General features: G+C 39.8%; 1 protein-coding gene across 1 annotated transcript in view; it reads right to left on the reverse strand.

The window, feature by feature from the left end:
- Positions 1 to 26911, reverse strand: part of dnah2 (dynein, axonemal, heavy chain 2) — a 518592-nt gene that overhangs the window by 215715 nt on the left and 275966 nt on the right. The window contains 8 exon segments of the mRNA XM_051924101.1: positions 2247 to 2465; positions 2928 to 3053; positions 3754 to 3906; positions 4337 to 4464; positions 9273 to 9453; positions 16212 to 16401; positions 22134 to 22237; positions 24379 to 24567. Of these exon segments, the coding sequence (XP_051780061.1) occupies positions 2247 to 2465; positions 2928 to 3053; positions 3754 to 3906; positions 4337 to 4464; positions 9273 to 9453; positions 16212 to 16401; positions 22134 to 22237; positions 24379 to 24567 (1290 nt within the window).

Raw genomic sequence — 26911 nt, forward strand, 5'->3', positions numbered from 1 at the left:
CACTGGATGCCTTAATGGAACAACCACTGGAATGAAGACATAACCGGCCAGAATACCCTATAATCTTCGCTCCTGCTGGGATCAGTCTAAAATGGATGGACTGGCTCAATGTGGATTCCAGGAACCCACAAATTGAAGGTGGCAATGTTCCTCAAGGCTGATCTCAATTTGGACACCCAAAAGGTTACATGGCAATTGGAGTATAGAAGTGCAACCCTGTTGGGGGTCCATGTTTACCACCAGAAGGTATAGTCAGGGGAAGGCAATACTGATTTCCATGTAACATGGAAGTGCTCCTGACCGGCAATGTGATTACACTGAAAGCAGTCCTGGGTTTTGCTTGAAAAGAATCCCACCACATCACACCGTGAAGACATCGGGCGACACTCTTGGAGGGAGGAAGGATGGAGAATTTAACTGAATTATGCATTACTTGTTGATTTTTTTAAGGGTGCTTTGGATAAATAAATTTCTTCTATTTGACAACAGAATTATGTTGGGCATTATTGTGTCTGCAGTTTGGGCCATAGTGGCGCCCCCTTGTGTTTACTCCAGATAAGGTGCATTTCAACTACAATCAACTGATGCCCCAGACAAGAACTAATGAAGGGACTTCCAAAACCAATTAGCTGCACCAATGTGCGTGTGTGTGTGTGTGTGTGATATTAATGTCTTATTATATTAATGTCATATGAATGGAGGTGAATACTTATGCAATCATTTATTTTGTGGTTTAGATTTGTAATTCATTTAGACCACTTTGTACAGATTTGTATTTACTTTCACATTAAAGAGTCTTTTTCTGTTGATCATGTCAAAAAATTTAAATTTCCAAAGGTAGAATACTTTTTAATAGTACTGTATCTACAGGAGCTAATATAACATGGATGAAACAGATATAATTTACGTCTTCACCAAATTTGCCAGCAGAAGGGTTTGGATTATTTCGTATATGTGTCTTTCTGTAAAAACTGCACAAACACTTTTTCAAATCTTAAAGAAGCCACAGCCTCCTAAGAGCTGAATTTGAAACAATACTTTAAACTAATAGGCAGTCTTCAGAGGTTAGAGAAACATAACAAAATATTATCCACTTAGACTAATACTGGGTCACGGATATGTGGAGCCTCTCTTGAATGTTTTACACTTAAAGAATAAAAGCAGTCCTGCACTGCCCCATCCTAATGCCCACTCATGCACATGGAGTACCTGTAAATTTATTCTAACATGCACACATTTGGCACGTGGGAGAAAAAATGGAGTACCTGTAAAAAAAATCCCTCACAAAAATGGGGAGAACAAGCAAACTCCACACAGACAACATCTGCTGGTAGGATTCAAACATCCAGGATGCCTGAACTGTGACGCAGCAGTGCCAACAACTTTGTCACCCAGGCAAAGAAGTAAGAAACTTAAACAGAAAAGAGTTGCAGTTAGCAGGCTAGCAGCTTCTGATGAGAAGCTTGGCTGGAATAGAAACCAGGGGTCATAGTAGTTGTTCAGAAATGTGGAGATTTCTGTTGTCATCTATAGCGCCAAATGAAAATCAGCACTGCAGCTACAGCTCTGCCATTGTTAATGTAGGTTTCTTTAAATGTGGGAAAACTATAATGTGGGGTTTTTTGTGCCACACATTTTAAAGTATTGTCTTGGGTAAATTGAGTTTATTAAGGTTTTCAATTTGGATTTAAGCATTCTTTTTCTCTATCTAAAACTGGCAAAATGTTCCTGTTTAAGGCCTATGTGATACTTTAATCGACCTCCATAGAAACAAGCAGAATAATTTCAAGGTGATTTTTGACCATTCTTTGGACAACGCTCAATATAATGAAAAGTTGTCTCAGAGGTGCCCAGAGACATCTTTTAGTGCAAGCAATTTTTGTTTTAGAATAGAAAATAAATGCTTCTACAATAACCTCTCAACACAGTGCAGCATCTTAAAATAATTGGGCACTAATCATTTTTGATCTTGAAACTGACTTTTGCTCTGGGTGATGCATTCATCAGAGGCTTTTCAGATTTGGCTTGATGAACTAAGAAGACTCATTACTTTCTAAGGTATCAAGAGAAGCAGGGAGCTCAAAGAGGGCTTGAGAATTGAGAAGTGGGCTTCTCATTTGTCTGGAATATGAGTCAGAGTAATCTGTGAGTGGGTTTCTTAAAGAGGTCACCCACACATTTAGAAGTTGCTTACCAGTTCTGTAAAGTTCCAAAATCTTTGCTGCAACTCAGTGCAGACCACTTACCCTGACAGCATTGTATCCAGGTTCTCCTTTGTGCTGTAGTGTGCTGAGGACCGCCTTTAGTATCTTCCATGTAACTGACTTGCCACTGCCTGTCTTGCCCACAATCATGGTGGAGTGTCGAGAGTTCTTGGTTTCATACAGCTGGATTATTTTAGTCAGTGTGAATCGGGTGATTTGAAGCCCAACTGACCGCAGCTCCGATTCAATGGTCTCTCTTAACTGTAATAAATGTGTAAAAGTGAAACTTAGCCAAATTTAATAGAACTCCAGGTCTTTTCATTTATGGTAGGCACAGACATGTAATAAAGACCATGATGTATAATAATATACAAAAGAGTCAGTTATGGTCCTTCCATTTTCCAGCTTAAAAACAACTGCTTGGGTGCAGTGAATGTGCCCTTCAGAATGACAAGGGCCACAGTTCCACCTGAGAAATGCCCACCCATCCATCGGTTTTCTGCCACGGTTTATTCCATTACAGAGCTGAAGGATGGGGAGTCAATCTATTGCGGGGCACAGCCACTCTTACTAAGTCATCGATCAACATAACGCCCATGTCATTGAGCTAGTAAAGGAAACTGGAGCACCCAGAGAAAATCCTGATAAAAGTGAAATTGACTGATTGTTCAGGAGCCTGCACAACATAACTGAAAAGGAAAGCTAGAAAAGGAAGGCACTTACCTTCCCATAGTCAATTGTAGGAGTTTCCACACCCGGGAAGAGATCTTGGATGATGGCATTGAATAAAGGCAGATCCACTGAAGTCAGCTTGGCAATGTTCATGTCCTTCATTGACATCAGAAGAATCTGACAAATGACAGAAAGCTCAGCATTTAGAAACCATTGTAGATCAATCACACCCTGTAGTTAGCTATCAAAGGTGAAACATCTTCAAGAGAAGGAGTAAATTGAGCACAGCGAAATGTAAGCATTTGAAACAGAATCTGAAAACAGAGAAATGGCTACTTTTCATATTTGAGGACTTTATTCATATATGTTTATACTTCAGGGCAATGGCCCCTTTTATCAAAATACAATAAACTGATTATTGTGCTGCTCCAAAAGAGGGTAAAGAAGTTACTGGCATACTAATAACCGTACTTGTGAACTGTAATGTGTCTTTGCAAACAAAACACCACACCTACCAGTTTTTTTTTTATATACTTAATTTTACCCCGTTTAGCATAGCACATCCTGTAGTATTGTAATGGGATGGAATTTTTGTTTGAAGTTTGAGCCTTTGATGGGCATACTCTTTTTAGACACCCCGACACATGATTTGGCTATTTCTATCTTAAAGTACACTACTGTTCAAAAGTTTGGAATCACCTAGAAATGTTCATGTTTTGCTCTATTTCATACTTCTCTAAGACTTTTATGTTCTGGAATACATCAAGAAGAATTTTACACTCTGTGATTATGGGGATGGCCTTTAAAGGTGACTTATTCAGCACTCTACATCTATACACAGTGTACCACACTTCCACAAATCAATCTTTATACAAACCTCCTCATCAGAGACGTCAGGCCTGACACGTCGCTTCTTGCCAGCATAACGCAACAAAGAGGTGAGAGCTCGGAGTCCAAAATCATAATGATCCTGCTTAGAGAGCTGCTGCACAGCCAGAGAATACAGGGTGAACACCTTCTTTGCCAAGATCTAAAGACAGAAGGTGCATCATGTGTGAGAAAGGCAACCTTGAGAAAATGTACCCATCTTTCAATGTCACTAACACAAATCTAAATAAGTCTAGGAATGGTCAGTGCTTGGAAGTAGTCAATGACACATTATTTTAGGTATTTGGTATTTGGCACACTATATTAATCCCAGGGGGGAAACTGTCTTTTTGCATGACTTTATCTCTAATTACCTTTCTTTTAGAAAATCCCAGTACATGTTGTGCCATATAAGACATCCTACCAGGTAGGGCTTTCAGCTTCTTGCTTACTACATTACTTAAATTATGTATATTAATTACTATATTCCTGAGGTTAACAGTTTTCAAGTTCAGACTTTCTAGGATGTGTTAAATTCAAGCCTCACATTAAATAAACAACCAGTAATCCAAATAACTTTGATGGCTTTCTACCTTGCAGTTATTGAAGCCTTCACCAAAGAGAATGATCTCTGCAATCAGTGTGGAATCTGGAACCACCATGGAGATGGGCCTGAACATGGATTTAAGGTTATCTGGAAGCTCAGTACGGCCAGCGTATCCTGTGAGGTAATAAAAAAGATGGAGGCAAAGACCACAATGTCTTTAGTGTTAGAAAAAAAAACATTTGATAAATAAAACTGTGCGCCACATACAGTAAGATATTAGAACATTAGAGCATTATAACACTCTAAATGAGAACAGGCAATTCAGCCCTACAAAGCTCGCCAGTCCTATCCACTTATTTCTTCCAAAAAAACATCAAGTCGAGTTTTGAAAGTCCCTAAAGTCTTACTGTCTACCACACTACTTGGTAGCTTATTTCAAGTGTCTATTGTTTTTTGTGTAAAGAAAAACTTCCTAATGTTTGTGCGAAATTTACCCTTAACAAGTTTCCAACTGTGTCCCCATGTTTTTGATGAACTCATTTTAAAATAACAGTCTCGATCCACTGTACTAATTCCCTTCATAATTTTAAACACTTCAATCACGTCACCTCTTAATCTTCATTTGCTTAAACTGTAAAGGCTCAGCTCTTTTAATCTTTCCTCATAATTCAACTCCTGTAGCCCTGGAATCAGCCTAGTCACTCTTCTCTGGACATTTTCTAGTGCTGCTCTGTCCTTTTTGTAGCCTGGAGACCAAAACTGCACACAGTACTCTAGATGAGGCCTCACCAGTGTGTTATAATGGTTGGACTTGTACTCCACACATCGTGTTATATAACCTAATATTCTGTTTGCCTTCTTAATGGCTTCTGAACACTGTCGGGAAGTCGATAGCTTAGAGTCCACTATGACTCCTAAATCCTTCTCATAAGGTGTACTCTCGATTTTCCGACCTCCCATTGTGTGTTCAAACCTAACATGTTTACTTCCTATGTGTAACACTTTACATTTACTGACATTAAATTTCATCTGCCACTAATCTGCCCAGTCCTGTATGCCATCCAAATCCATCTGTAATGATATAATGGATTCCAAATTATCTACAGTGAAAACTAACAGAGAAGATAAGGTGCTTTACAAACCAGAAAAGGCTATCAGACTCCTGTCCTATGCTGACCACTAGGCTGGGTTGTCACCAAGCCTTTCAGAAATTAATATTTAAAAGTACAATATAATGATAGTTTTGGAAAAAGAGAAATAGTAACAAGTGGGTACAGCAATCAGCAGCTCTAAAAAAGACCATTGTAACACATTATTATTATTATTATTCTTTGTAGTTAACACTGAATATGTGACATCCTTTCGGTCTTAGAAATGAAGATGTAAATTATATCTAAGTCTACTCCTGAGAAAGCTGTTAAGGTGCCTATTTATTCTCTGCTAGCAATGTTTGCATTATTACTTCTCAAATTAATCATTATGACTACTACCACATTTCGCGGATTGATGTTTACAGATCCTCTCCAAAACATGCAGAGATAGAAGAACCATTTAAGATTAAATTCAACTGGGGATTTGTGCAGAAGGAATTGAGACCAACCAAACACAAAAACTATGACATACTCAGAAATCCACAGATTCTAGTTGATCTGTTCTCCCAATGGCTGTATGCACTTTTGCATACATCTGACAGACATGTTTGTTAGTTTAATTGGTGACTTAAATGGTCTCAGTATAAGGATGGCAAGTGTATGAGTGAATGTGGCCTGCCATTGACTGGCACTTCATCTGTGGTTGATTTGTACCTTAAATTACTGTTGCCATGCTGGCCTCCAGCTCCTGCCACCCTAAACTGGATTAAGTACTCTGGCCTTTAATTCGAAGAATTCAAATAATGTGAGTTTTTACATAATGCCAGAATGTTAGCTAGAATAGAATACTAGAGAATTATTGTGCTTTTCACTGGCCTACAAAGCGTATAAGCTAATAGCTCACTGATGATTATTGCTAACCAAAGCAATTGTTTAGCTTCTCTAATCCTAATAGCTTTCTTTATTTGTAATCCGTTAGTTTTATGTGACTTCAATGTTCTTTGTACCAGTTCCCATTTTAGTGACATCTTTATTTGTGAGAACTTCAGACAAGTTAGCACTATGTTTTTATCGATATACTTTAATTCTCCATGACACCCTCAGCTCGGTTCACTTCCACCATTCCTTTACAAAATGAATACTGCAACATAACATTATTAGCATAACTCTCTAAGCACCTTTGGGTATCTGTGTATTCTTGTCTATGTGTTAAGCCATTTTTTGATCTGCGTTCACAAATCTGTACTCACAAACATTTCTACGGTCATAAATATTCAAGTTTTACTATTATTTCCTTGTTAAATTAAAAACAGTTTTGTCATTTATTCTACAATAATAATAATTTATATCCAAAAATTATACACACTGCCTAGAAGATATGATGCCTGTGACAGAAAAAAAAGTGGAAAATAAGGCTACATTCACATTACCAGGCTAAAGTGCTCAAATCCAATTTTCTCCCTTAATGTCACACAAATCTGTTGTTTTCAGGCCTGTATGGACGCAGAAATCCGATTTGAGTCACTTTCATTCAGTATGTGGTACCAGACAGAGTATATATCTGATCCGATTTATGGACTTACGATGTGAATGAGACCTGTCAGATTGGAATTCATGTGGCTTTTTGCCTTTTCACATGGGATGAGCACTGCTGTCATCAGCCAGCACTGGCAGGGGGGCAAAACAGCAATGCAAGCTACAGCAGTGACCACAGTCATGGTTCTACCTTTTCTGGCTCCTTTCTTGTATCCACACATCTCTTGGTGCAGCAGTGCCAGCAATAGATGCACAAACAGCAAAAGCTCGCCATTGGGCTCTTTTTCACTTTCTGGACCTAATGAGGTCAAGCTGACAAGCTGTCTGCTATCCTCTAGAGCAAAATGCAATGCACTAGCTACTAGAGAGTCCATTTTGTTGATTTTAATATTGTGAGTCCTCTCTCAAATATGATGTTTTTTTGTTGTTGGTGACGCATATAACTCATTCACAAATGTATCAATGTGTGCATGTGTGCTGTTTTGGAGGACAGGTGCATTCACTTGTACTCATGAATGTGAACCGTTAAGACAGGCAAATCCAATCTGAGCTGAGCAATGAGGCTTGTAATGTGAACGTAACCTAAGAAATAGGTCATGTATGGAAATAAATGAAACACAAAGTTCTTGTGCTCAAGCAGCAAGGTAAGTATGGCAAATAGAAGGTAATTAAAGATCACTGTGGCTCGATCAACATGAAGACAGCAATCAAAATTACCCTAAAAATCGACCAAAAATGCAGGATGTCCCAAATAACCTAAAAAGAAGGCAGATGACCTCCAAACCGATCTTGCTGCCACTTATGACTGTCCCTAAACCTCAAAAATACAATATGAATAAACATGGTGTTCATTATAAAAGAGCTCTCAAAAAAGAACAATGCACATAATCACAAAAACTTAAATCTAACATTAAAATTCAGTTATCTGTTATGAGACGAGAGAAAAAGTCTCATTCAGAAAGACTTGTTAGGTAATTGGACCTGGAAATGAAGCTGTCAGAGATAAATAAAGATATAAAGAGGATAAATTAAGCAAAAATCAGTCACTGCCACTGTCAAAGTTCTTGACTAACAATGAACATCATTTTCAGATACAACATGGCTATGACCCTGAAACAAATTCCAAAATAGCGCTGAAATGAAAGAAAAAAATGTAAGGGTATATAATATGAATTTTGAATAATTAATAATAAACAAAAATCATTTAATAACAAAAGTGTATCAGACTGCATAGAGGGTATGCAGTTTAGCTTTGCTGTTGAGAAGTTGGAATTCACAGTAATAGGAACGTATTTTGGATGTAACATCAGACTCTGTTCATAAATTGAAGTTTAGTTGAAAATAGATCCCCACATATGACAAAAACCCTAATATCAGGAAATGTTCGAAGGACTGGATTTAGACTTAAGAAAGTTTGAGCTCTAAATTGAGCAAGTCAATGTCAACGTCTCACCTTAAATGAAATGTTACAGCAAGACGTATTCTGGGCCTCTCATGCAAAACAGCCGACAAGTCTAAAACAGCTGTGAAAGAATGCATGGATAAACATCCTCAAGGCAGATGTGAGGGTCTCATTAATAACTATAGGAAACAACTGGATCTTGTCAATGTTGTAAAAAAAGTTTAAATTAATGGGTTCACTCACTGTTAAAAAAATTAGTTATTAAATAAATACTGAAACAATAAATATACACATGAATGTGTGTCTAGTATGTGTGTATTTCTGATTAAATATCAGAGTCAGAAGATTCTGCTAATAATATTTGTCTAAAAAATGCTTTCAAAGAGCAAAGTATTAATCCAATACATAAAGCTGAAAGTGCATTTGCCTGGTATGTAAATTCACATCATTGAATCGCTCTCTTCAAAATACTTCACACCCCCCATTTGTACAGAAGACCATAGGCTATCTTTCATGCTGAACACTTTCCCCTTCAGGAACTTTATTTAGTGACTGTATCCATGCTTACTTAGAGAAGTGACCATAGGAAGCATTTTTGAGACTTTGCACAAGTATACTAAGTTGCTCGCCAAGGTGGGTTTGGACAGTAAAATGTTTGTTTGAAGTTAAAATTATTAATTACTCAGAGACCACACCTGAGGTTTATTCCACCTTGGGCCGTACCAGGTACCCCCATTAATAGAATATATAGTTTTTTTCCTTAATGTTATTCCAAATTTATTCAAAATTTGCCTCCATAAACATATTTTATTCTCTTGACTATTGTACTGTAACACTAATTGTTCACAACTTGTTTAATAGCCTTTGTACTCTACTCTTTAAAAGAATATTGATAGTGGACAATATGATTAAAACTGTAGAGTTGGGTTATTGTGATCTAAATTAAACCATACCTGGGTTCATTGTGATGAAGATGCCGCATGACCAAACTAAATTAATCTCTCGACCCTCAAAAACGAAACGCTGAAGGTTAGCTGAGAGAGCTGACAAGATGGATAGGATCTGTTGTGCCACCACAGACAGCACCTCAATGTTGATGCGGTTGAATTCATCAAAGCAGCCCCAAGCACCCGTCTATTAAAAAAAAAAAAAACTGGGTTAAGAAGAAAAAGAAATTGATTTTGTCCATCAAATTAACCAAATTTCATTTCATAACATTGGTTTCATTAAATGAATTTTAACTTTTTCATTTCACTCTGCTAAATTTGACTAGAAATGTTAATATAAGAAGCTCTTAGATGTGCCACAAAGCAACCCTAACACACTAAGGTTTATTAGTCACATGAAACTCTATGGTTGTTATTTCATTTAAATGCATAGTGCTTGTTTCGATACTAACCTGAATTGATGTTGGCCAAGGATAAAATAAAATGCACAACATGCAAAGAGGTCACCAAGGTGACAGATGAACAAAGAACACACCTTCGTTATTTGATTAACTTCAATTCCCTATTACCGTCCTTTATGATGCCATGCATAAAATTCACACTGAAGCATGGTGTATAGACAAAACTGGACATGTATGTACAGTAATCCCTCCTCGATCGTGGGGGTTGCGTTCCAGAACCCCCCGCGAAAGGTGAAAATCCGCGAAGTAGAAACCATATGTTTATATGGTTATTCTTATATTGTCATGCTTGGGTCACAGATTTGCACAGAAACACAGGAGGTTGTAGAGAGACAGGAACTTTATTCAAACACTGCAAACAAACATTTGTCTCTTTTTCAAAAGTTTAAACTGTGCTCCATAACAAGACAGAGATGACAGTTCCATCTCACAATTAAAAGAATGCAAACATATCTTCCTCTTCAAAGGAGTGCACCTCAGGAGCAGAGAATGTCAGAGAGAGAGAGAGAGAGAGAGAGAGAGAGAAAAGCAAACAATCAAAAATCAATAGGGCTGTTTGACTTTTAAGTATGCGAAGCACCACCGGACAAAGCAGCTGCAAGGAAGGGAGCAATGTGAAGGTAGTCTTTCAGCATTTTTTAGAGGAGCGTCCGTATCCTCTAGGCCAGTGTGCGAACAGCCCCTCTGCTCACACCTCCTCCGTCAGGAGCAGAGAATGTCAGAGAGAGTGAGAGAGACAGAGAAAAACAACAACCAAAAATCAATACGTGCCGTTCGAGCTTTTAAGTATGCGAAGCACCATGCGGGAAACATGTCGCTTGACAAAGCAGCTGCACGGAAGGGAGCAATGTGAAGGTAGTCTTTCAGCATTTCTTAGATGAGTGTCCTTATCCTCTAGGGGTGCGAACAGCCCCCCCTGCTCACACCCCCTCCGTCATGAGCAGAGAATGTCAGAGCAAGAGAGAGAGAGAGAGAGAAAAGCAAACAATCAAAAATCAATACGTGCTGTTTGATCTTTTAAGTATGCGAAGCTCCGTGCGGGAAGCATATCGCTTGACAAAGCAGCCACATGTAAGCTCAGCAAGGAAGGGAGCAATGTGAAGGTAATCTTTCAGCATTTTTTGAGGAGCAGCTGTGTCCTCTAGGGGTGCGAACAGCCCCCGTGCTCACAATATATTTGAAGAGTTTTATTTAATACATAATATGCGCTCTGGTTGGGTAGCTTCTCAGCCATCTGCCAGTAGCGTCCCTTGTATGAAATCAACTGGGCAAACCAACTGAGGAAGCATGTACCAGAAATTAAAAGACCCATTGTCTGCAGAAATCCGCGAACCAGCAAAAAATCCGCGATATATATTTAAATATGCTTACATATAAAATCCGCAATAGAGTGAAGCCACGAAAGTCGAAGCGTGATATAGCGAGGGATTACTGTACGCACAAAAAATCCAGATGCATAAAACTGTGCGTATACCAATTTCCATGCATCCCCTGAATGAATCCCAATGAACGTATAATTTCGTGCACTCGCCTACAGTCCCAACATGACTCCTCCCAGAGTTTCTCATATTTGCATATGCAAATCAATATAAATAGCCCCTTCTGTTCAGTGCTTTGTTCAGTGTTAAGAATTTCAGTGGATACGAAGTGGAGGTAAGAAAAAACATACTATTTGTTGGCTTAAGCAGTGGTATAAGCAACAAAAGAAAGTTGATTGAGTGATATAGAATGGCGGAGACATTCAAAAGTTCAAGTTCAGAAAGTCACATAGTACCTGAAATAAAAAAAGTGGTCAGATATCAAAGTTGACGTGACTTTGACATTAAGCCCTGTACCAAGGACACAAATCCACATGGTGATGGTGCTGCTGTGCCCAGCACGTCTTCGGGAGCTGGCTGCTCACATACCTCCGCCTCGGAAACCACCTGGTGATGCTGTTATGGGGTCAGAAAATACAATAGTGGATGCTGTAAGACAGGGGTCCTCAATCACGGTCCTAGAGGACCACAGTGGCAGCAGGTTATTGATCCAACCCAATTGCTTAATAAAAAGCACTTGTTGCTCAAGTAACACTTCTGTTTCACTTTAGTTGTCTCGCTCGTTAAGGTTTTCAACCCTTATTGCTTATTTTAGTCTTAAACAGCTGTATTCTTGGTTTTTAATTGCTCCTAATTAGCAGTAACATGCAAATGACGTGCAACATTTCTCCATTTAGCTTGTTACCATTTACACCTGTGTGTATTTATCATGCACTATTGGGTTTAATGAAATACTTGGAAGGAAAGTGAAGAGAAAAAAGTGAAGGATTGAGAATTACTCATCCATTCTAGCCTTCAAAACATTTGGATAATATCCTTAGATAGGGGAAGAAAATCTAGGATATGAGAATTACCTGACATAGCAGAGTTAAAGCACTAACAACTCATGATATTAAATTATTGGCAAAAATTGCTTTCTAATTAAGCAACCAGGTTAGAACAAAAACCTGTAGCCACTGCGGCCCTCCAGGACTATGATTGAGGACCCCTGCTGTAAGAGATGTGGCCAATGAACTAAGGAATATAAGGGCTGTACTATGTGATATTGACCACAAATTAAAAGAATTGGTTAAAAAATAAATGCTGCATTTGATTACCTGTTTTTACATTCTGCTAATTGAATTCAAATGAAATTGTAACACGTTCTGTTTTGGCTGATCATTTGGTGGGTCAGGGTCAGGTTCATCATACTGCATCTCTACAGGTACGGGCAAGCAACGATTGTGTGCCACATTATGCAGCAAGCTACATGCTTGCGCACTGCGACACACATTCTGTGCGCTATAGAACAGCACATTAATAGAATGTAAATGCTTTCTATTTACTTAAGCAAATTCATTCCCAGAAGGTGCCTTTATAGCACAGCATCAGTGCCGAATGCCACAATGGATAGATTATCTGCTGTGTACATGGCTCTTTCAGGTGACTCGCTAGCCTTAAAAGGACTGCTTGCCTTTTGCGACACTAGTTGGAAAAAGCACCTGCGACTGTGCAGAGCTGCCGTTTTTATAGGTTCTCCAGCTGTAGACGATGTAAAGCCACCTCATTCCTTTGGTGATTCATCCCTGGCCGATGTAACTTGTCCAGTGCCTTGACCAGTTGACTGCTCTGATTACATTTGGAAAACCGGATGTTGCTGCGAATTGCGCTTGGATGTTTGCCAGTTCAACCACAGTGTAAGGTAATCTTATATACCTGAATGACAAGCAGATAATACCTTCCTATACAGCTGGCTTGGCGCAACTCAGTGATGTCTGTGAAATACCTGATCATCAGCAAGTTCACGTTGAAAAGCTCCTGTGGCTAAAAACCCGAGAATGGACAGAACTTGCAAAGGAGAAGGTAGAGCACAATTCCTCAAAGTCTGCCTTTGTAAAGCCTGTGCCAGTTCAGCACACAGCTCCAAGAGGACAGCTGTTGGAAATCGAAATTGACTTAGAAGTCAGTCATCATCATCTCTAAATACGCACTCTCTCCTAATTCTTCTATTTGTGATGTCTTCTAACAACGCTAAACCAGCAATGGTAGTAGGAATAGTTTGGCCATTCCATGCACCATTATATTGTTACAGAATGATTGCAACTAAGTGAATTAAATTTGTAAATGATATGCAATTAATTTCAGTGTACAGTGATCCCCCGCTATATCGCAGTTCAGCTATTGCGCCCCTGCTACATCGCGGATTTATTAATACTATTATTATTACTAAAAACAATATTTGTCCTTTATTTCCTGCCCTGGGCGTGGTTAAATCTCTTTGTCGTGGCACTTATAACGCTGCTCGGGTTATGAAGGTCTGAACGCACGCTAAACAGATGCGATCGGTTCAGCTGGTGTCTTGCTGCTGCTGCTGGCCAGCTGTGTGTTGTGCTTGTCGCGCTTTGCATCAATCACTTTAAAGCCTGTAAAGCAGCTGTCCTTTTGCCACTTTGCGTTTCTGCTGCTCACTTTGTGAAGGGGAGGAGCTGAACGCACACTAAGCAGAAGTGGACAGATCAGCTACAGGCTGCTTCTACCAAGATGTCTGTTCTGTCTGTTGCTCTGAAGAGGGTGGGCCTGGGGGTGGGGTTGTGGTGAAGGCTGAACGCACGCTAAGGAGAAGTGCTTGGATTATCTGCTGGGTTTCTGCAGCTGCTGCTGGAAAGCTGTATGTTCTGCTTCTCGCCAAAAGCATTCCAACAACTGCTAGGTTAGATGTCAATGAACTTGTTTTAAATTGTAAGTAGGGTGTGTCATCAAAGTGTCTGTCCAAGATGATCTGGTCTCGATTGCTTCACTCAAACTCCACCCCCCCGGAGGCATGCTGCGCTCCTGTCACTTCGCATTTTAAACAACCATGGGGGAGCTGAGTGCACGCTAAGGAGAAGTGGACTTTATGCTGGCTTTGTGCTGCTTCTGCCAAGATGTTTGTTCTGCTTGTCACTCTGCGTGTCAATCATTTAAAAGCCTGTACAGCAGCTGTCCTTCTGTCTCACTGCCTTGTCTTGCGTGACGTTAAAATGTTTTATAATAGAGAGATGTTACTCATATCCTTAGCCCGACATCCACATATCATATGTGTTTACAAAGTGTGTTTTAATAAGTTTACATGTGTTTAAACTGTGTGGGGGGTTATTTTACGGCTTAAACTCTAAAAAAAAATGTGGTCTTTCTATATCACAGAATTTCACCTATTGCGGGTGGGTCTAGAACGTAACTTCCGCGATAGGCGGGGGATCACTTTATTTAATAAATGCTGCATCATGGATACGAATATGAAATATAAGGTAAAAGGCACAGAAACAGTAGCACTGCGTTGACACCACCAGCTTGCAAAACCGAGCAGAAAAGTGCGTACGTAAGGTGTGAGACTGCTGTGAAAATGTGTGTGGCTTTACACAAAGTTTAGTTTTTATACATTCGAAGCACGCATGGAAACGGGCGTACACAACATTTTTATGTATGCGCACCATTTATACATGAGGCCCCAGATGCCAAAAAAATTTGTAATGGAAAGACTTTCATTACTATATTGGAACTATTAGGTAATAATGCAAATAAGTACTGTATTTCTTATCATCAAAGAAATGTATTATAAAAAGAATTGATACAAAGGACGAATCATGGTGGAGATGGCAACTTCTGACCAAGGCTCACCTAGCTAACAACACAGCCTCTCTCAATATCAGAGAATCACCAGGCAATGCCAAAAGAAAGAGACCATGCTGCTTGTTTCTGGTGGATACCTGTCTCTTCTTGGTTATTGTATATTCTTCCGGAAAGTATCCCTTACTAATTAACTGTTCTTATTTGTGAAGTTTAAAGCTTTATTATACTGTTTGAGATCTGCATTGCTTAACATCGAAAACTTAATAAGAACACATTGATACTGGATTTTTGTCTGTCGTTGCTCCATTCTGGGTACTGTGCTAAGTATATATACAAAAGTTAATATTCGAAAGTAAGTGTACAATGGTGCATATTTAGGCACTAAGTCTACGGTGTTGTCCATGCAAATACTTACAGATGTGTACAAGCCTCTTGGTGGACTGAATGCAACCCAGATGAAGAAGAAGACACTGCATTTATAAAGTGCTTTTCAAGACACTCAAAGAGCATTACATACAAAGCTACTACCAATGTATTGATGCTGTGACAACAGCCATTATTGTTCCAGCACACCCAGCACACATTAGTTATTAGGCGATGAAGAGATGAGAGAGATAGTTAGCCAATTAGAAACTGTGGATGAATTGGAAGGCAGAATGACCAGGCTAGGAAGGGCAAATTAACCAGGACATTGGCAAACTCCCTACTCTTTATGAAAGATGCTCAGGGATCTTTTATGACCCCAGAGAGTTAGGTTTTCTGTCTCATCTGAAAAACGACACCATTTTTACAGCACAGTGTCCCAGTCATTGCACTGGGGCATTGGGATCCACACTCAGACTACAGGGTGAGCGTACCCTGCTGTCCTTATCAACACCTCTTCCAGCAGCAACCCAAACCTTTCCTAGATGGTCTCTTAGTTTCAGGTGGATTACCTGATCCAATGGGAACGTGGTATGGCTGCTGGCTAAAGGTGTATAAATACATACGTCTAGGCCGGGTTTCAGATTTCTGTAGTTGTCAAGCTACAGAGCTAACATTACAGCTGTGTGAAGAGCATATGACTGAGACATACCCAGTGAATTTAAATTAATTTAAATCACACATCAAATTATTTGTATTGAGTAGGGTCACAGTATTTCTACCATGACTACATGTATAGAGGTACATGCATGGGTACCTTCTGACCCACCTACTACTGTATATGCCCCGAGAGTAACATATAACAGATCAAAATGGACAAATGGATATTTTTACAGTAAAAAGATTTGGATGTAGATTTGGTTGAAAACATTGCCCTTCCAATCTGGATCCTACCCATTATAGTGTAGTTCAGGCTCCTACTTGTGACTGATTACCTGTGCCAGTCCTGAGTACATTCGGCCCATGGATTTGAAGTCGAGCCCCTCTGAGCAATTGACAACAATGACGTACATTCCAAGAGCCTTTCCTAAGTCTTTCACCGTTTCTGTCTTCCCAGTGCCTGCTGGGCCTTTAGGAGACCCTCCACGGTGTAGGTGCAGCGCTGTGGTTAAAGTCATGTAGCACCTAAAGGAAGGGCGACAGGAAATCTTCATGTCAAATGTCAGGCACATATAGTAAGTCAACAATGTACATATTAACAAATAGCTTTATTCAAAAACTTAGTAAAGTATCATAGACATTAACATAGTTAAAGAAAAAAAAGCAGTTTTATTTTTTTTAAGTAATTCAACAGTTTTTTCTTCCCTACCCAGAATTAGTAGTGAAAGCTCCTAACAAATTTGAGAAGAGCTGACACCGGCAATGCTGAATAATTACCTTCAGAAAATTGCATTTTCACATGAACACTTTATTTTGAATGCAGTTGTTTAAAAAATATTTTTCTTCTATTTAAGATCATTTCTTTAACAAGTATGAGTTAGAGGGCATGCAAATTAACACACATCCTTAGCAAGTAAAATTATTAGAAGAACCTGTGCACCTGCTTATCCATGCAATTATCTAATCAGCCAATCACATGGCAGCAGCATGATAAATACAGTCATAAAGATACAGATCAGAAGCTGCAGTTAATGTTCAAATCAAACACCAGAATGTGGAAAAGTGTGATCTCAGTGATTTCAACAATGCCAGACAGGCTGGTGTGAGCATTTGTGTAACTGCTGACCTCCTGGGATTTTCACACACAATAGTCTCTACAGCTTACTGAGAATGGTGCAAAAAATGAAAAACATCCAGTCAGTAGCAGCTCTTTGGATGGAAATGCCTTATTGATGAGAGAGGTCGGAGGAGATTGGCTAGACTCGTTCAAACTGATAGAAAGGCTACAGTTACTCAGGTGACTACTCTGTACAATTGTGGTGAAGAAAAAATAATCTCAAAATGCACAACATGTAGAACCTTGAGGTGGACAGGCTACAACAGCAGAAGATAATGTTGGGTTCCACTCCTTCCAGCCAAGAACAGCAGGCTGAGACTGCAGTGGGCAGAGACTCACCAAAACTAGACAGCTGAAGACAGGAAAAACATAGCCACTTATGCTAAGGGACTTAGATGTTACGGTCAGAATTTGGGGCCTACAGCATGGATCCTTCCATGCCACCTGTCTTGCAGGTTGTAGTGATGGTGGAGAATGTTTTTTTGGCACATTTTAGATCCATTAGTATCAATCAATCATCACTTCTCACAATCTCATGGCCTATTAGAATATTGCTGCTGACCATGTAAATCCCTTCATGGACACAATGTATTCATCTTCTAATAGCTACTTCCAGCATGGTAATGCACCATGTCACAAAGCAAAAGCGCCTCAAAGTGGTTACATGAATGTGACAATGATTTTAGTGTTCTTCAGTGGCCTTCCCAGTCACCGGATCTGAATCCAATAGAACACCTTTGGCATGTGGTAGAACAGGAGAGTTACAGTATGAGCGTACAGCTGACACACATGAAATCACGTCAGCATGGACCAGAATCTCAGAGAAATGGTTCCAAAATCTCATGTGATCCACACAATGAAGAACCAACACTGTTTTCATCGCAAAAGGAGCCCCTATTCAGTATTAGTGTAGTGTTCCTGTAATAGAAAAGTTGCTACACATGAGAATTTTAAAAAACATTTTCATATTTCATTTTTTCAATAGGAAGTTTTTATGAGATACAAATTCTGTACGCCTCATTACAGTCTCCTTATTTTTCTGGTTCCCTAGAAAGTTTCTCTAATTTGCTGAGAATTCTGTCCCCCTTACTTTCTTTTCTTTTCTCACAAGTGGTTGACATTTATGGCCATCTTGCACACTCTGCATCTGACGCTTACATGACTGATTTTCAAATGTCTCTATACAGTCATCTATGCTTTGCCTCTTCAAAGCATTGTTGTCCTCATACCAAGTACACACATGGGTGTGGATTTCAAATCCTTTTAACATCTTCTGCCCACTGAAATGTACAACACTTCATTGTTCTTTGGTGCAAACCAATAGATGCAGAGAAATATTCATGATTCTGTAGCAATCACACTGTAACCAAGATCTACAGTAGCAGGGTACGGAGCCGCAAGAATAAGAACAATAATGCTGCAAAATGTCAAAGAACTACCTGAAAAAACACTTGGAAAGATGAAGAGATGGAACCTTTTTGAAGAACCTTCATAAAACTGTTTGGAATTGGATAAGTGTTTATGGACAAATTCCCAAAGGGGTATAAATAATAAACCAAGCTATCCATTACTCACAGGACCTTGACTAACATTTGAACTCTGAACATTTGAAGTCTTTGAAAAGAAATAAATGTGTAACAATGAACTACAAACTATTTCTATATAATCTAGAGTACTAGGTACTAGTACTGTGTTAGACATCATGGATGTGGTGAGAAGTTAAGCAAGATGACACCTTTTATTGTCTAACCAGAAAGATCGCAATGTGCAAACTTGGGCCTGAGTTGCCTCGAAAGCGTGCAGATTGTAATCTTTCTTGTTAGCCAATAAAAGGTGTCATTTTGCTTAACTTCTCACCATATATAATCTAGACAAAGCTAAACTGACACATGAGGTGAAATCATCCAAACTCTTGCTGGCATCATGTACTTTAATTTTAATTGCTCATAAAAATGCATATATGTTTGAACTACTTCCAACATTTTATTCTCTGATAAATATATTCCATACAAAATGACATTTTCCTAAGCCTAAACATTTTTGTTTTTTTGTAATACTGAAGTTTATTTACTTCCTAGATTTTCATCTGTGCAGCATTTTTGAATGGAAACTTGCACAAATAGCCTCGGTTATGCAAGGAATCAAAGCAGCTGTGTAGTCAGTTAAGTCTCCTCCATGTTATTCATGCATATTGACAACATCATCACCTTAAGAATTCAGTCCCTCAGCACTGACTGACTTTTGTTGCCATCCATCCATCCATCCATCCATTGTCTCCCGCTTATCCGAGGTCGGGTCGCGGGGGCAGCAGCTTGAGCAGAGATGCCCAGACTTCCCTCTCCCCGGCCACTTCTTCTAGCTCTTCCGGGAGAATCCCAAGGCGTTCCCAGGCCAGTCGAGAGACATAGTCCCTCCAGCGTGTCCTGGGTCTTCCCTGGGGCCTCCTCCCGGTTGGACGTGCCTGGAACACCTCACCAGGGAGGCGTCCAGGAGGCATCCTGATCAGATGCCCGAGCCACCTCATCTGACTCCTCTCGATGTGGAGGAGCAGCGGCTCTACTCTGAGCCCCTCCCGGATGACTGAGCTTCTCACCCTATCTTTAAGGGAAAGCCCAGACACCCTGCGGAGGAAACTCATTTCAGCCGCTTGTATTCGCGATCTCGTTCTTTCGGTCACTACCCATGGCTCATGACCATAGGTGAGGGTAGGAACATAGATCGACTGGTAAATTGAGAGCTTCGCCTTGCGGCTCAGCTCCTTTTTCACCACGACAGACCGATGCAATGCCCGCATTACTGCGGATGCCGCACCGATCCGCCTGTCGATCTCACGTTCCATTCTTCCCTCACTCGTGAACAAGACCCCGAGATACTTGAACTCCTCCACTTGGGGCAGGATCTCACTACCAACCCTGAGAGGGCACTCCACCCTTTTCCGGTTGAGGACCATGGTCTCGGATTTGGAGGTGCTGATTCTCATCCCAGCCGCTTCACACTCGGTTGCAAACCGATCCAGAGAGAGCTGAAGATCACGGCCTGATGAAGCAAACAGGACAACATCATCTGCAAAAAGCAGTGACCCAATCCTGAGCCCACCAAACCGGACCCCCTCAACACCCTGGCTGCGCCTAGAAATTCTGTCCATAAAAGTTATGAACAGAATCGGTGACAAAGGGCAGCCCTGGCGGAGTCCAACTCTCACTGGAAACGGGTTCGACTTACTGCCGGCAATGCGGACCAAGCTCTGGCACTGATCGTACAGGGACTGAACAGCCCTTATCAGGGGGGCCGGTACCCCATACTCTCGGAGTACCCCCCACAGGATTCCCCGAGGGACACGGTCGAATGCCTTTTCTAAGTCCACAAAACACATGTAGACTGGTTGGGCAAACTCCCATGCACCCTCCAGGACCCTGCTAAGGGTATAGAGCTGGTCCACTGTTCCGCGACCAGGACGAAAACCACACTGTTCCTCCTGAATCCGAGGCTCAACTATCCGACAGACCCTCCTCTCCAGGACCCTGAATAGACTTTTCCAGGGAGGCTGAGGAGTGTGATCCCTCTGTAGTTGGAACACACCCTCCGATCCCCCTTCTTAAAGAGGGGGACCACCACCCCGGTCTGCCAATCCAGAGGCACTGTCTCTGATGTCCATGCGATGTTGCAGAGGCGTGTCAGCCAAGACAGTCCTACAACATCCAGAGCCTTGAGGAACTCCGGGCGTATCTCATCCACCCCCCGGGGCCCTGCCACCAAGGAGTTTTTTGACCACCTCGGTGACCTCAGTCCCAGAGATGGGGGAGCCCACCTCTGAGTCCCCAGGCTCTGCTTCCTCATTGGAAGGCATGTTAATGGGATTGAGGAGGTCTTCGAAGTATTCCCCCCACCGACCCACAACGTCCCGAGTCGAGGTCAGCAGCGCACCATCCCCACCATATACAGTGTTGACACTGCACTGCTTCCCTTCCTGAGACGCCGGATGGTGGACCAGAATCTCCTCGAAGCCGTCCAAAAGTCATTCTCCATGGCCTCCCCAAACTCCTCCCACGCCCGAGTTTTTGCCTCAGCAACCACCAAAGCCGCATTCCGCTTGGCCTGCCGGTACCTATCAGCTGCCTCTGGGGTCCCACAGGACAAAAGGGTCCTGTAGGACTCCTTCTTCAGCTTGACGGCAATCTTCACCGCCGGTGTCCACCCCTAAACAAATATATTCATAATTGTAATCATAATTTTCAGGTTCCTTTTTCCAGTGGGGGATGCAGTGGCAACAAGCTGAGCTGGGCTGACAAGGCCTTTCCATTCAGCAACTTCCTTCAACACCTTCTAGAGAAACTCTGGACACCCCCATATCATCTCTTTGGTCCTGGGTCTGTCCCTCAATTACGGGTTGCCCTGAGTACATACCAGTCCAACTCAGCTGGCTTATCTTGATCTGGAAAAGAGTGATTGTCCTCCAAGCTCCACATCCTGCTATGGAGAGGGAACCCAGCCACCCTGTGCAAAAGTCTCACTTAAGATGATTAAACTTGAATTTGCAATGTCACCACCCAAACCTCATGACCCATTGGAAAGGATGGAGATGTAGACTGGTGCAGTAAATTAAAATATTCATCCAATAACTTAGCCCCCTCATCACCTTCACCCAGTACAACTTCTTTAAAAAAGACATTTTGCAAATAATTGGTCGACCTCACAATAGCTTCTACCATCACTGGTGAACTAGACCCTAAGGTCTATGAACTTCTCTACCTGGTACCACTCGTTTCAAACTTAGTAAATTATTTCTGATTTAGACATATTACAGCTAATTCACAATAAAATACATCATTATAAAAAGAATGCTTGTCATTTTGTTGTAAATACTTGGGAACACTGACACATAATGCCAGTATAAAGGCTACAAAAGCAATGAGGATGCTCAGATACAACAATTAAAAATGAATGAAGTGTTTAACCAAAAGGTATCTATGTAGACAAATTGTCCTAAACCATTATTTTTACTATTATTAGTAGTAGTACTGTTACAATTAAATTTATTCATATAGTTCATATACAAACCAATAAGTAGCTTCTCAACAGCTTCACAAAGTCAAATAGAAACAATGAACATTATTGTGCTGAGTATTTATTAAAATCCTACCTGTCAGTAAGCGGTGTAATGACTAAGCGTCCAGAATTGCCCAGATACTCATACCCATACTGGAAATGAGTGTTAGTCTGTCTGATTACACAGTCGTCGACATCCTTCAACCACAAAAAAAAGTTACAATTATTATCCAAACATCGTCAGTAGTACTTCAATAGACCACAGTTCAGAAAATGCTTTTAGGTTTTAAAGAGTAACTGTTAACAAGGTACAATTAAACAATGAACTGTATATTAGAATTCCAAGATAATAAATTCTAAATCAAAATAAAAATAAATTAAAGGATGACTGGGTTGCACTCAGTGCAGTTGTAGATAAAATGCAGGCTCTTGGGGTACACTCATCCCTTTGTAGGAAACAGAATGAAACTCAGGATGACCAACATGATGGCCACTCTGATGATTACACTTGAAAGACGACTACATGAAAACCCAGAACTGTTACACAGTTACCCTCCCACAGTTTCTTCAGATAATCATAGGCATTAGCTGCATGACAAAAAATGCTCATATTGTATTTCATTTTTTTTTAATCACAAAACGCAAACTAGTTTCCTCTGCAAATAATACAAAGTAAATATCTTCAAGGTTTAATAGAAAAGAAAAAACAGTAATTTGGCAAAACATTTTATGACACATCAGATAAAATGTCAAGATAAAGAACATCTTATAAAATAAGAAATAAATAGCAAACAAGGAGAGAAATCCACTTTGTATGTTTTTATTTGTATTTAAATAAACACATTCATTAATGAGATTGAGAGAGATCGCAATTAACAGTAGATTGGTAGGGTTATAAAAAAATACCAGATTAAGAGTTTGTAGTTATACTCTTCTACTGTACTTAATCTACTGTAGAATCTATTTTAATTCTAGGCTTTTTGTTGGAGATTGTTTGGATTGCACAAAATTTCTTTTAATGATTCTCATAATGAAAGATACATATGTATATATATTCTCTGTTGTGATGTGATATTTTGTATAAAAGTTGATAAATATTTTGTATGTCTTTGTTTGTAACTTAGGAAAAACTAAGTCAGGAAAGTGAATTTTACGACAGAGTTGGGGGAAGTGCCTGAAACAAGTTTGATAAATGTTTCTCTGAAGTCTCTCAACCCCCATAGGCAAGCCAGACTGCCTAACTGCCAAGCTTTACCTTAACATATGGTTTGGAGGGCAGGTGTGAAGGTGTTCTATCTCCCCATTGGTCTGAAGTATGGCTGTTTGGAACCGGCTTGTATCAAAAGCTTTTAAGTACTATGATGCCCTATTGGCTGTAGGGGTTGGACAGAAAACCTATAAATTTGATTGCTTTACCCAGATCTCTGTCTCTCTCCCTCTCTCTTACTAAACTGATGCATGAACTGAAAAGGACAACACAATGAAGAGCACAGCCATATTGAGACAGGCAATGTGGCCTGAAGAAAGCTGACCACAAATGATGCCTTAACTAGAGACAATTTTAAGTAACTAACAAGTCTGTGTGCCGCCTGAACTACACATCACCATTAATCAGGTTGTATGGCTGCCAATATTCAAATGTACTTTGCATATTTTTATTATTTATGAATATTACCAATAATACATTGTCCATCCATCCATCCATCCATTTTCCAACCCGCTGAATCCGAACACAGGGTCACGGGGGTCTGCAGGAGCCAATCCCAGCCAACACAGGGCACAAGGCAGGGAACCAATCCTGGGCAGGGTGCCAACCCACCGCAGGACACACACAAACACACCCACACACCAAGCACACACTAGGGCCAATTTAGAATCGCCAATCCACCTAACCTGCATGTCTTTGGACTGTGGGAGGAAACCGGAGCGCCCGGAGGAAACCCACGCAGACACGGGGAGAACATGCAAACTCCACGCAGGGCGGACCCGGGAAGCGAACCCAGGTCCCCAGATCTCCCAACTGCGAGGCAGCAGCGCTACCCACTGCGCCACCGTGCCGCCCAATAATACATTGTTTAAATTGTAACTTAACTCCTGCTTGTCTTTTACTACACCTAATTGCCTGAGGCTATAGATGTAGAAGGGAAGGTGGGGAGAAGTTATATACTATAATACCTTATAAACAGTGGAAAGTCTGTGAGATTAGAGTCATTTTGACAAAGGCTATATACTATTAATACAAAAGGGGAAAGTAGAGCAAAATATTACTCTACCAAGACAAACATTCTCCTTCACTTTCTCAAATGTGAGTTTCAATATTGCAACCAAAATATTGTTACCTTGTCCCAGTAAAGTCGGAGCTGACTGAGCCACTCAAATGCAGTCACATCCATGCAGCCTGATTTGACCAATTTATCAAGGACATCCCTGGCATGAACTTCCACTGTCACTAGCGCCACGATTTTCAGTCGCATAATTTTTGCCAGGTTTCCCCGAATTGCTTCTGAGTACTTGTTAAGCATTGACACCTGAATAGCAAAATAAAAAACAAACAAAAAATTAATCAAGAGCTACACTGTTAGTTAGTTAGATAGATAGATAGATAGATAGATAGATAGATAGATAGATAGATAGATAGATAGATAGATAGATAGATAGATAGATAGATAGATAGATAGATAGATAGATAGATAGATAGATAGATAGATAGATAGATAGATAGATAGATAGATAGATAGATAGATAGATAGATAGATAAATTCAAAATATAAGCAATGGTGATTTCATTGCTAAAAACACCAATACAAGTCTAGAGACACAATTGTTCAGCTGCATAGTTTTCATCAGATATACACACATATGTGTCTCCACTCTAACTTACTTCATAAAGTATTTCTTCAATGGTGACTACTCACTATGTATCTTCACTATATTCAGCCCAACAAAGTATATATTGACAGATATTTTTAAAACTGCAGTACTAACAGTTAAAATGATTTGTTCAAAAAGCCTGAGGAATGATTTGACCTTGTGGTTTCAAGTGAAGCTCCTGAGCTTCAATAACACTTAGCTGCTTTAGGGGGAAAAAAGCATCTCCAGCCAAATCTCTTTAGACTTGCATGAAAAAATAACATTGACATTTGTAATCACAAAATTTACCATAACATTACCATTACAAAGTTATTAAAATTTCCTTTAAAAATTCAAAGGGAAATGTAAAACACATGTATCTTAAAATAATTAATATACGTTTCACTGTATTTTTCATAGTGATGCAATATTCAGGGGCATTATTGTAATGAGTGACAATAATAGAGTAAGCAAATGAGATGTCTTGTATTAATGAGAATCTAAATTTAGTGCTGCAAGCATTAAACTTAATGTGCCGAAGAGACTGGGGAAAAAGGTAGAGTAAATAATGAGAATAGCTGATTTAAAGGGCACCTATTCTTCCAAGCATGTTTGATATTAGATGTCCTAGTTATCTGGATGGAAAAGGGAGAAGGGTGGCAGACTTAATTTTAATAAGATGTAGTGGCATTGTGTGTCTGACTAACATGCATCTCATTATTTGTATTATAATCTATAAACACAATGAACATTTAAAAAAGTATTAGGTAGTCTGTTACACATTTTTTTAAAATAATGAACACACAAATAATCAAAATCATTTGGTTAACATGTTTAACAAGTACAAATGTAAAAGATCAACTTTTCAACAGAAGATATAAATGATTGCTTTACAGATTTTAGATTTTGTGACCAGATGCTTTATTTTGCCTAGACGAGAAGACTGTATTGAGTAGAATGGTGAAGTGTTTCAGGTGCAAACAGCAACTTGTACATTTTAAATAATTTTGCCAATGTCCGTTATGGCTTTCTGTGTCTGTAGTACTAGTAGTAGTATTGTGACATGTCTGATTGCATCCTCACTACATATCTCATTTTACAGCATATAACATCAATAAAGTATTTTTCTATCTATCTATCTATCTATCTATCTATCTATCTATCAAGCACTGTGGATGGCATGCCATTATATCAGGCCACTCTCTGACACACACCCACGCTTTCTCATGCCAGGCCAATTAAGAATATCCATAATCTAAAATAATACATAAGCAGACAACTAGAAACAACATATTTTTAGGGTTTTACAACATGTAACTTTACTGTTTTCTACAGTAAGTAGTATGAAATGAGTTATGCTTACAGGAAATAGGCTAGGTAATTTTAAGTCATACCATTCAGGCGGTGTGCAGTTTTGTTCTGAATGGAGACCATTTTAAGATCAAACTGCGGAATGGACACAATGTAAGTAATGCAGTACTGTAGATTGTGCAGAGTAATAATTTCATCAGCTACCTGATAATGGCTTCTGTGTTTTTCCCATTGCTTTTTGACCTGCTAATTTCTTTATAATATTATATGATCTGCTAGACTACAGAAAGATAGCATCAAAATTAGACTTGCAGTGCAAACCTTTCAAAAAAATCAAAATCCAATGTGACAAAAATACTTAATTAGTCCATTATAAGGGTAGATACTCAGAGAGTGTTTTCCTTTGACATTATAGACAGTGACAGTTGGTATGATCTTTCACTTGTAATAAGCCACCAGGCAGACAACAAACTGATTTGCAGGAAAGTCCACTTGGTCATCTCCACTCCACAGGAGGCAAGTCAGTGATGCTGTTGATTGTACAATATCTTGCGTGTGTGTGTGACTGTGATGGAATAAATGTAATGTTGTACAGAATTTGAAATGATTCTCATTACTTACCCCGACCATAAATGTTTAGCCTCAAGTTGTGCTCTGGACTGTAGTGATTTCGAGACTAGATATCACAGAGTTAGATATGTTAATTGGTGT

Source organism: Erpetoichthys calabaricus, chromosome 3, assembly GCF_900747795.2.
Source record: "Erpetoichthys calabaricus chromosome 3, fErpCal1.3, whole genome shotgun sequence".
NCBI classification, from domain to species: domain Eukaryota; kingdom Metazoa; phylum Chordata; class Cladistia; order Polypteriformes; family Polypteridae; genus Erpetoichthys; species Erpetoichthys calabaricus.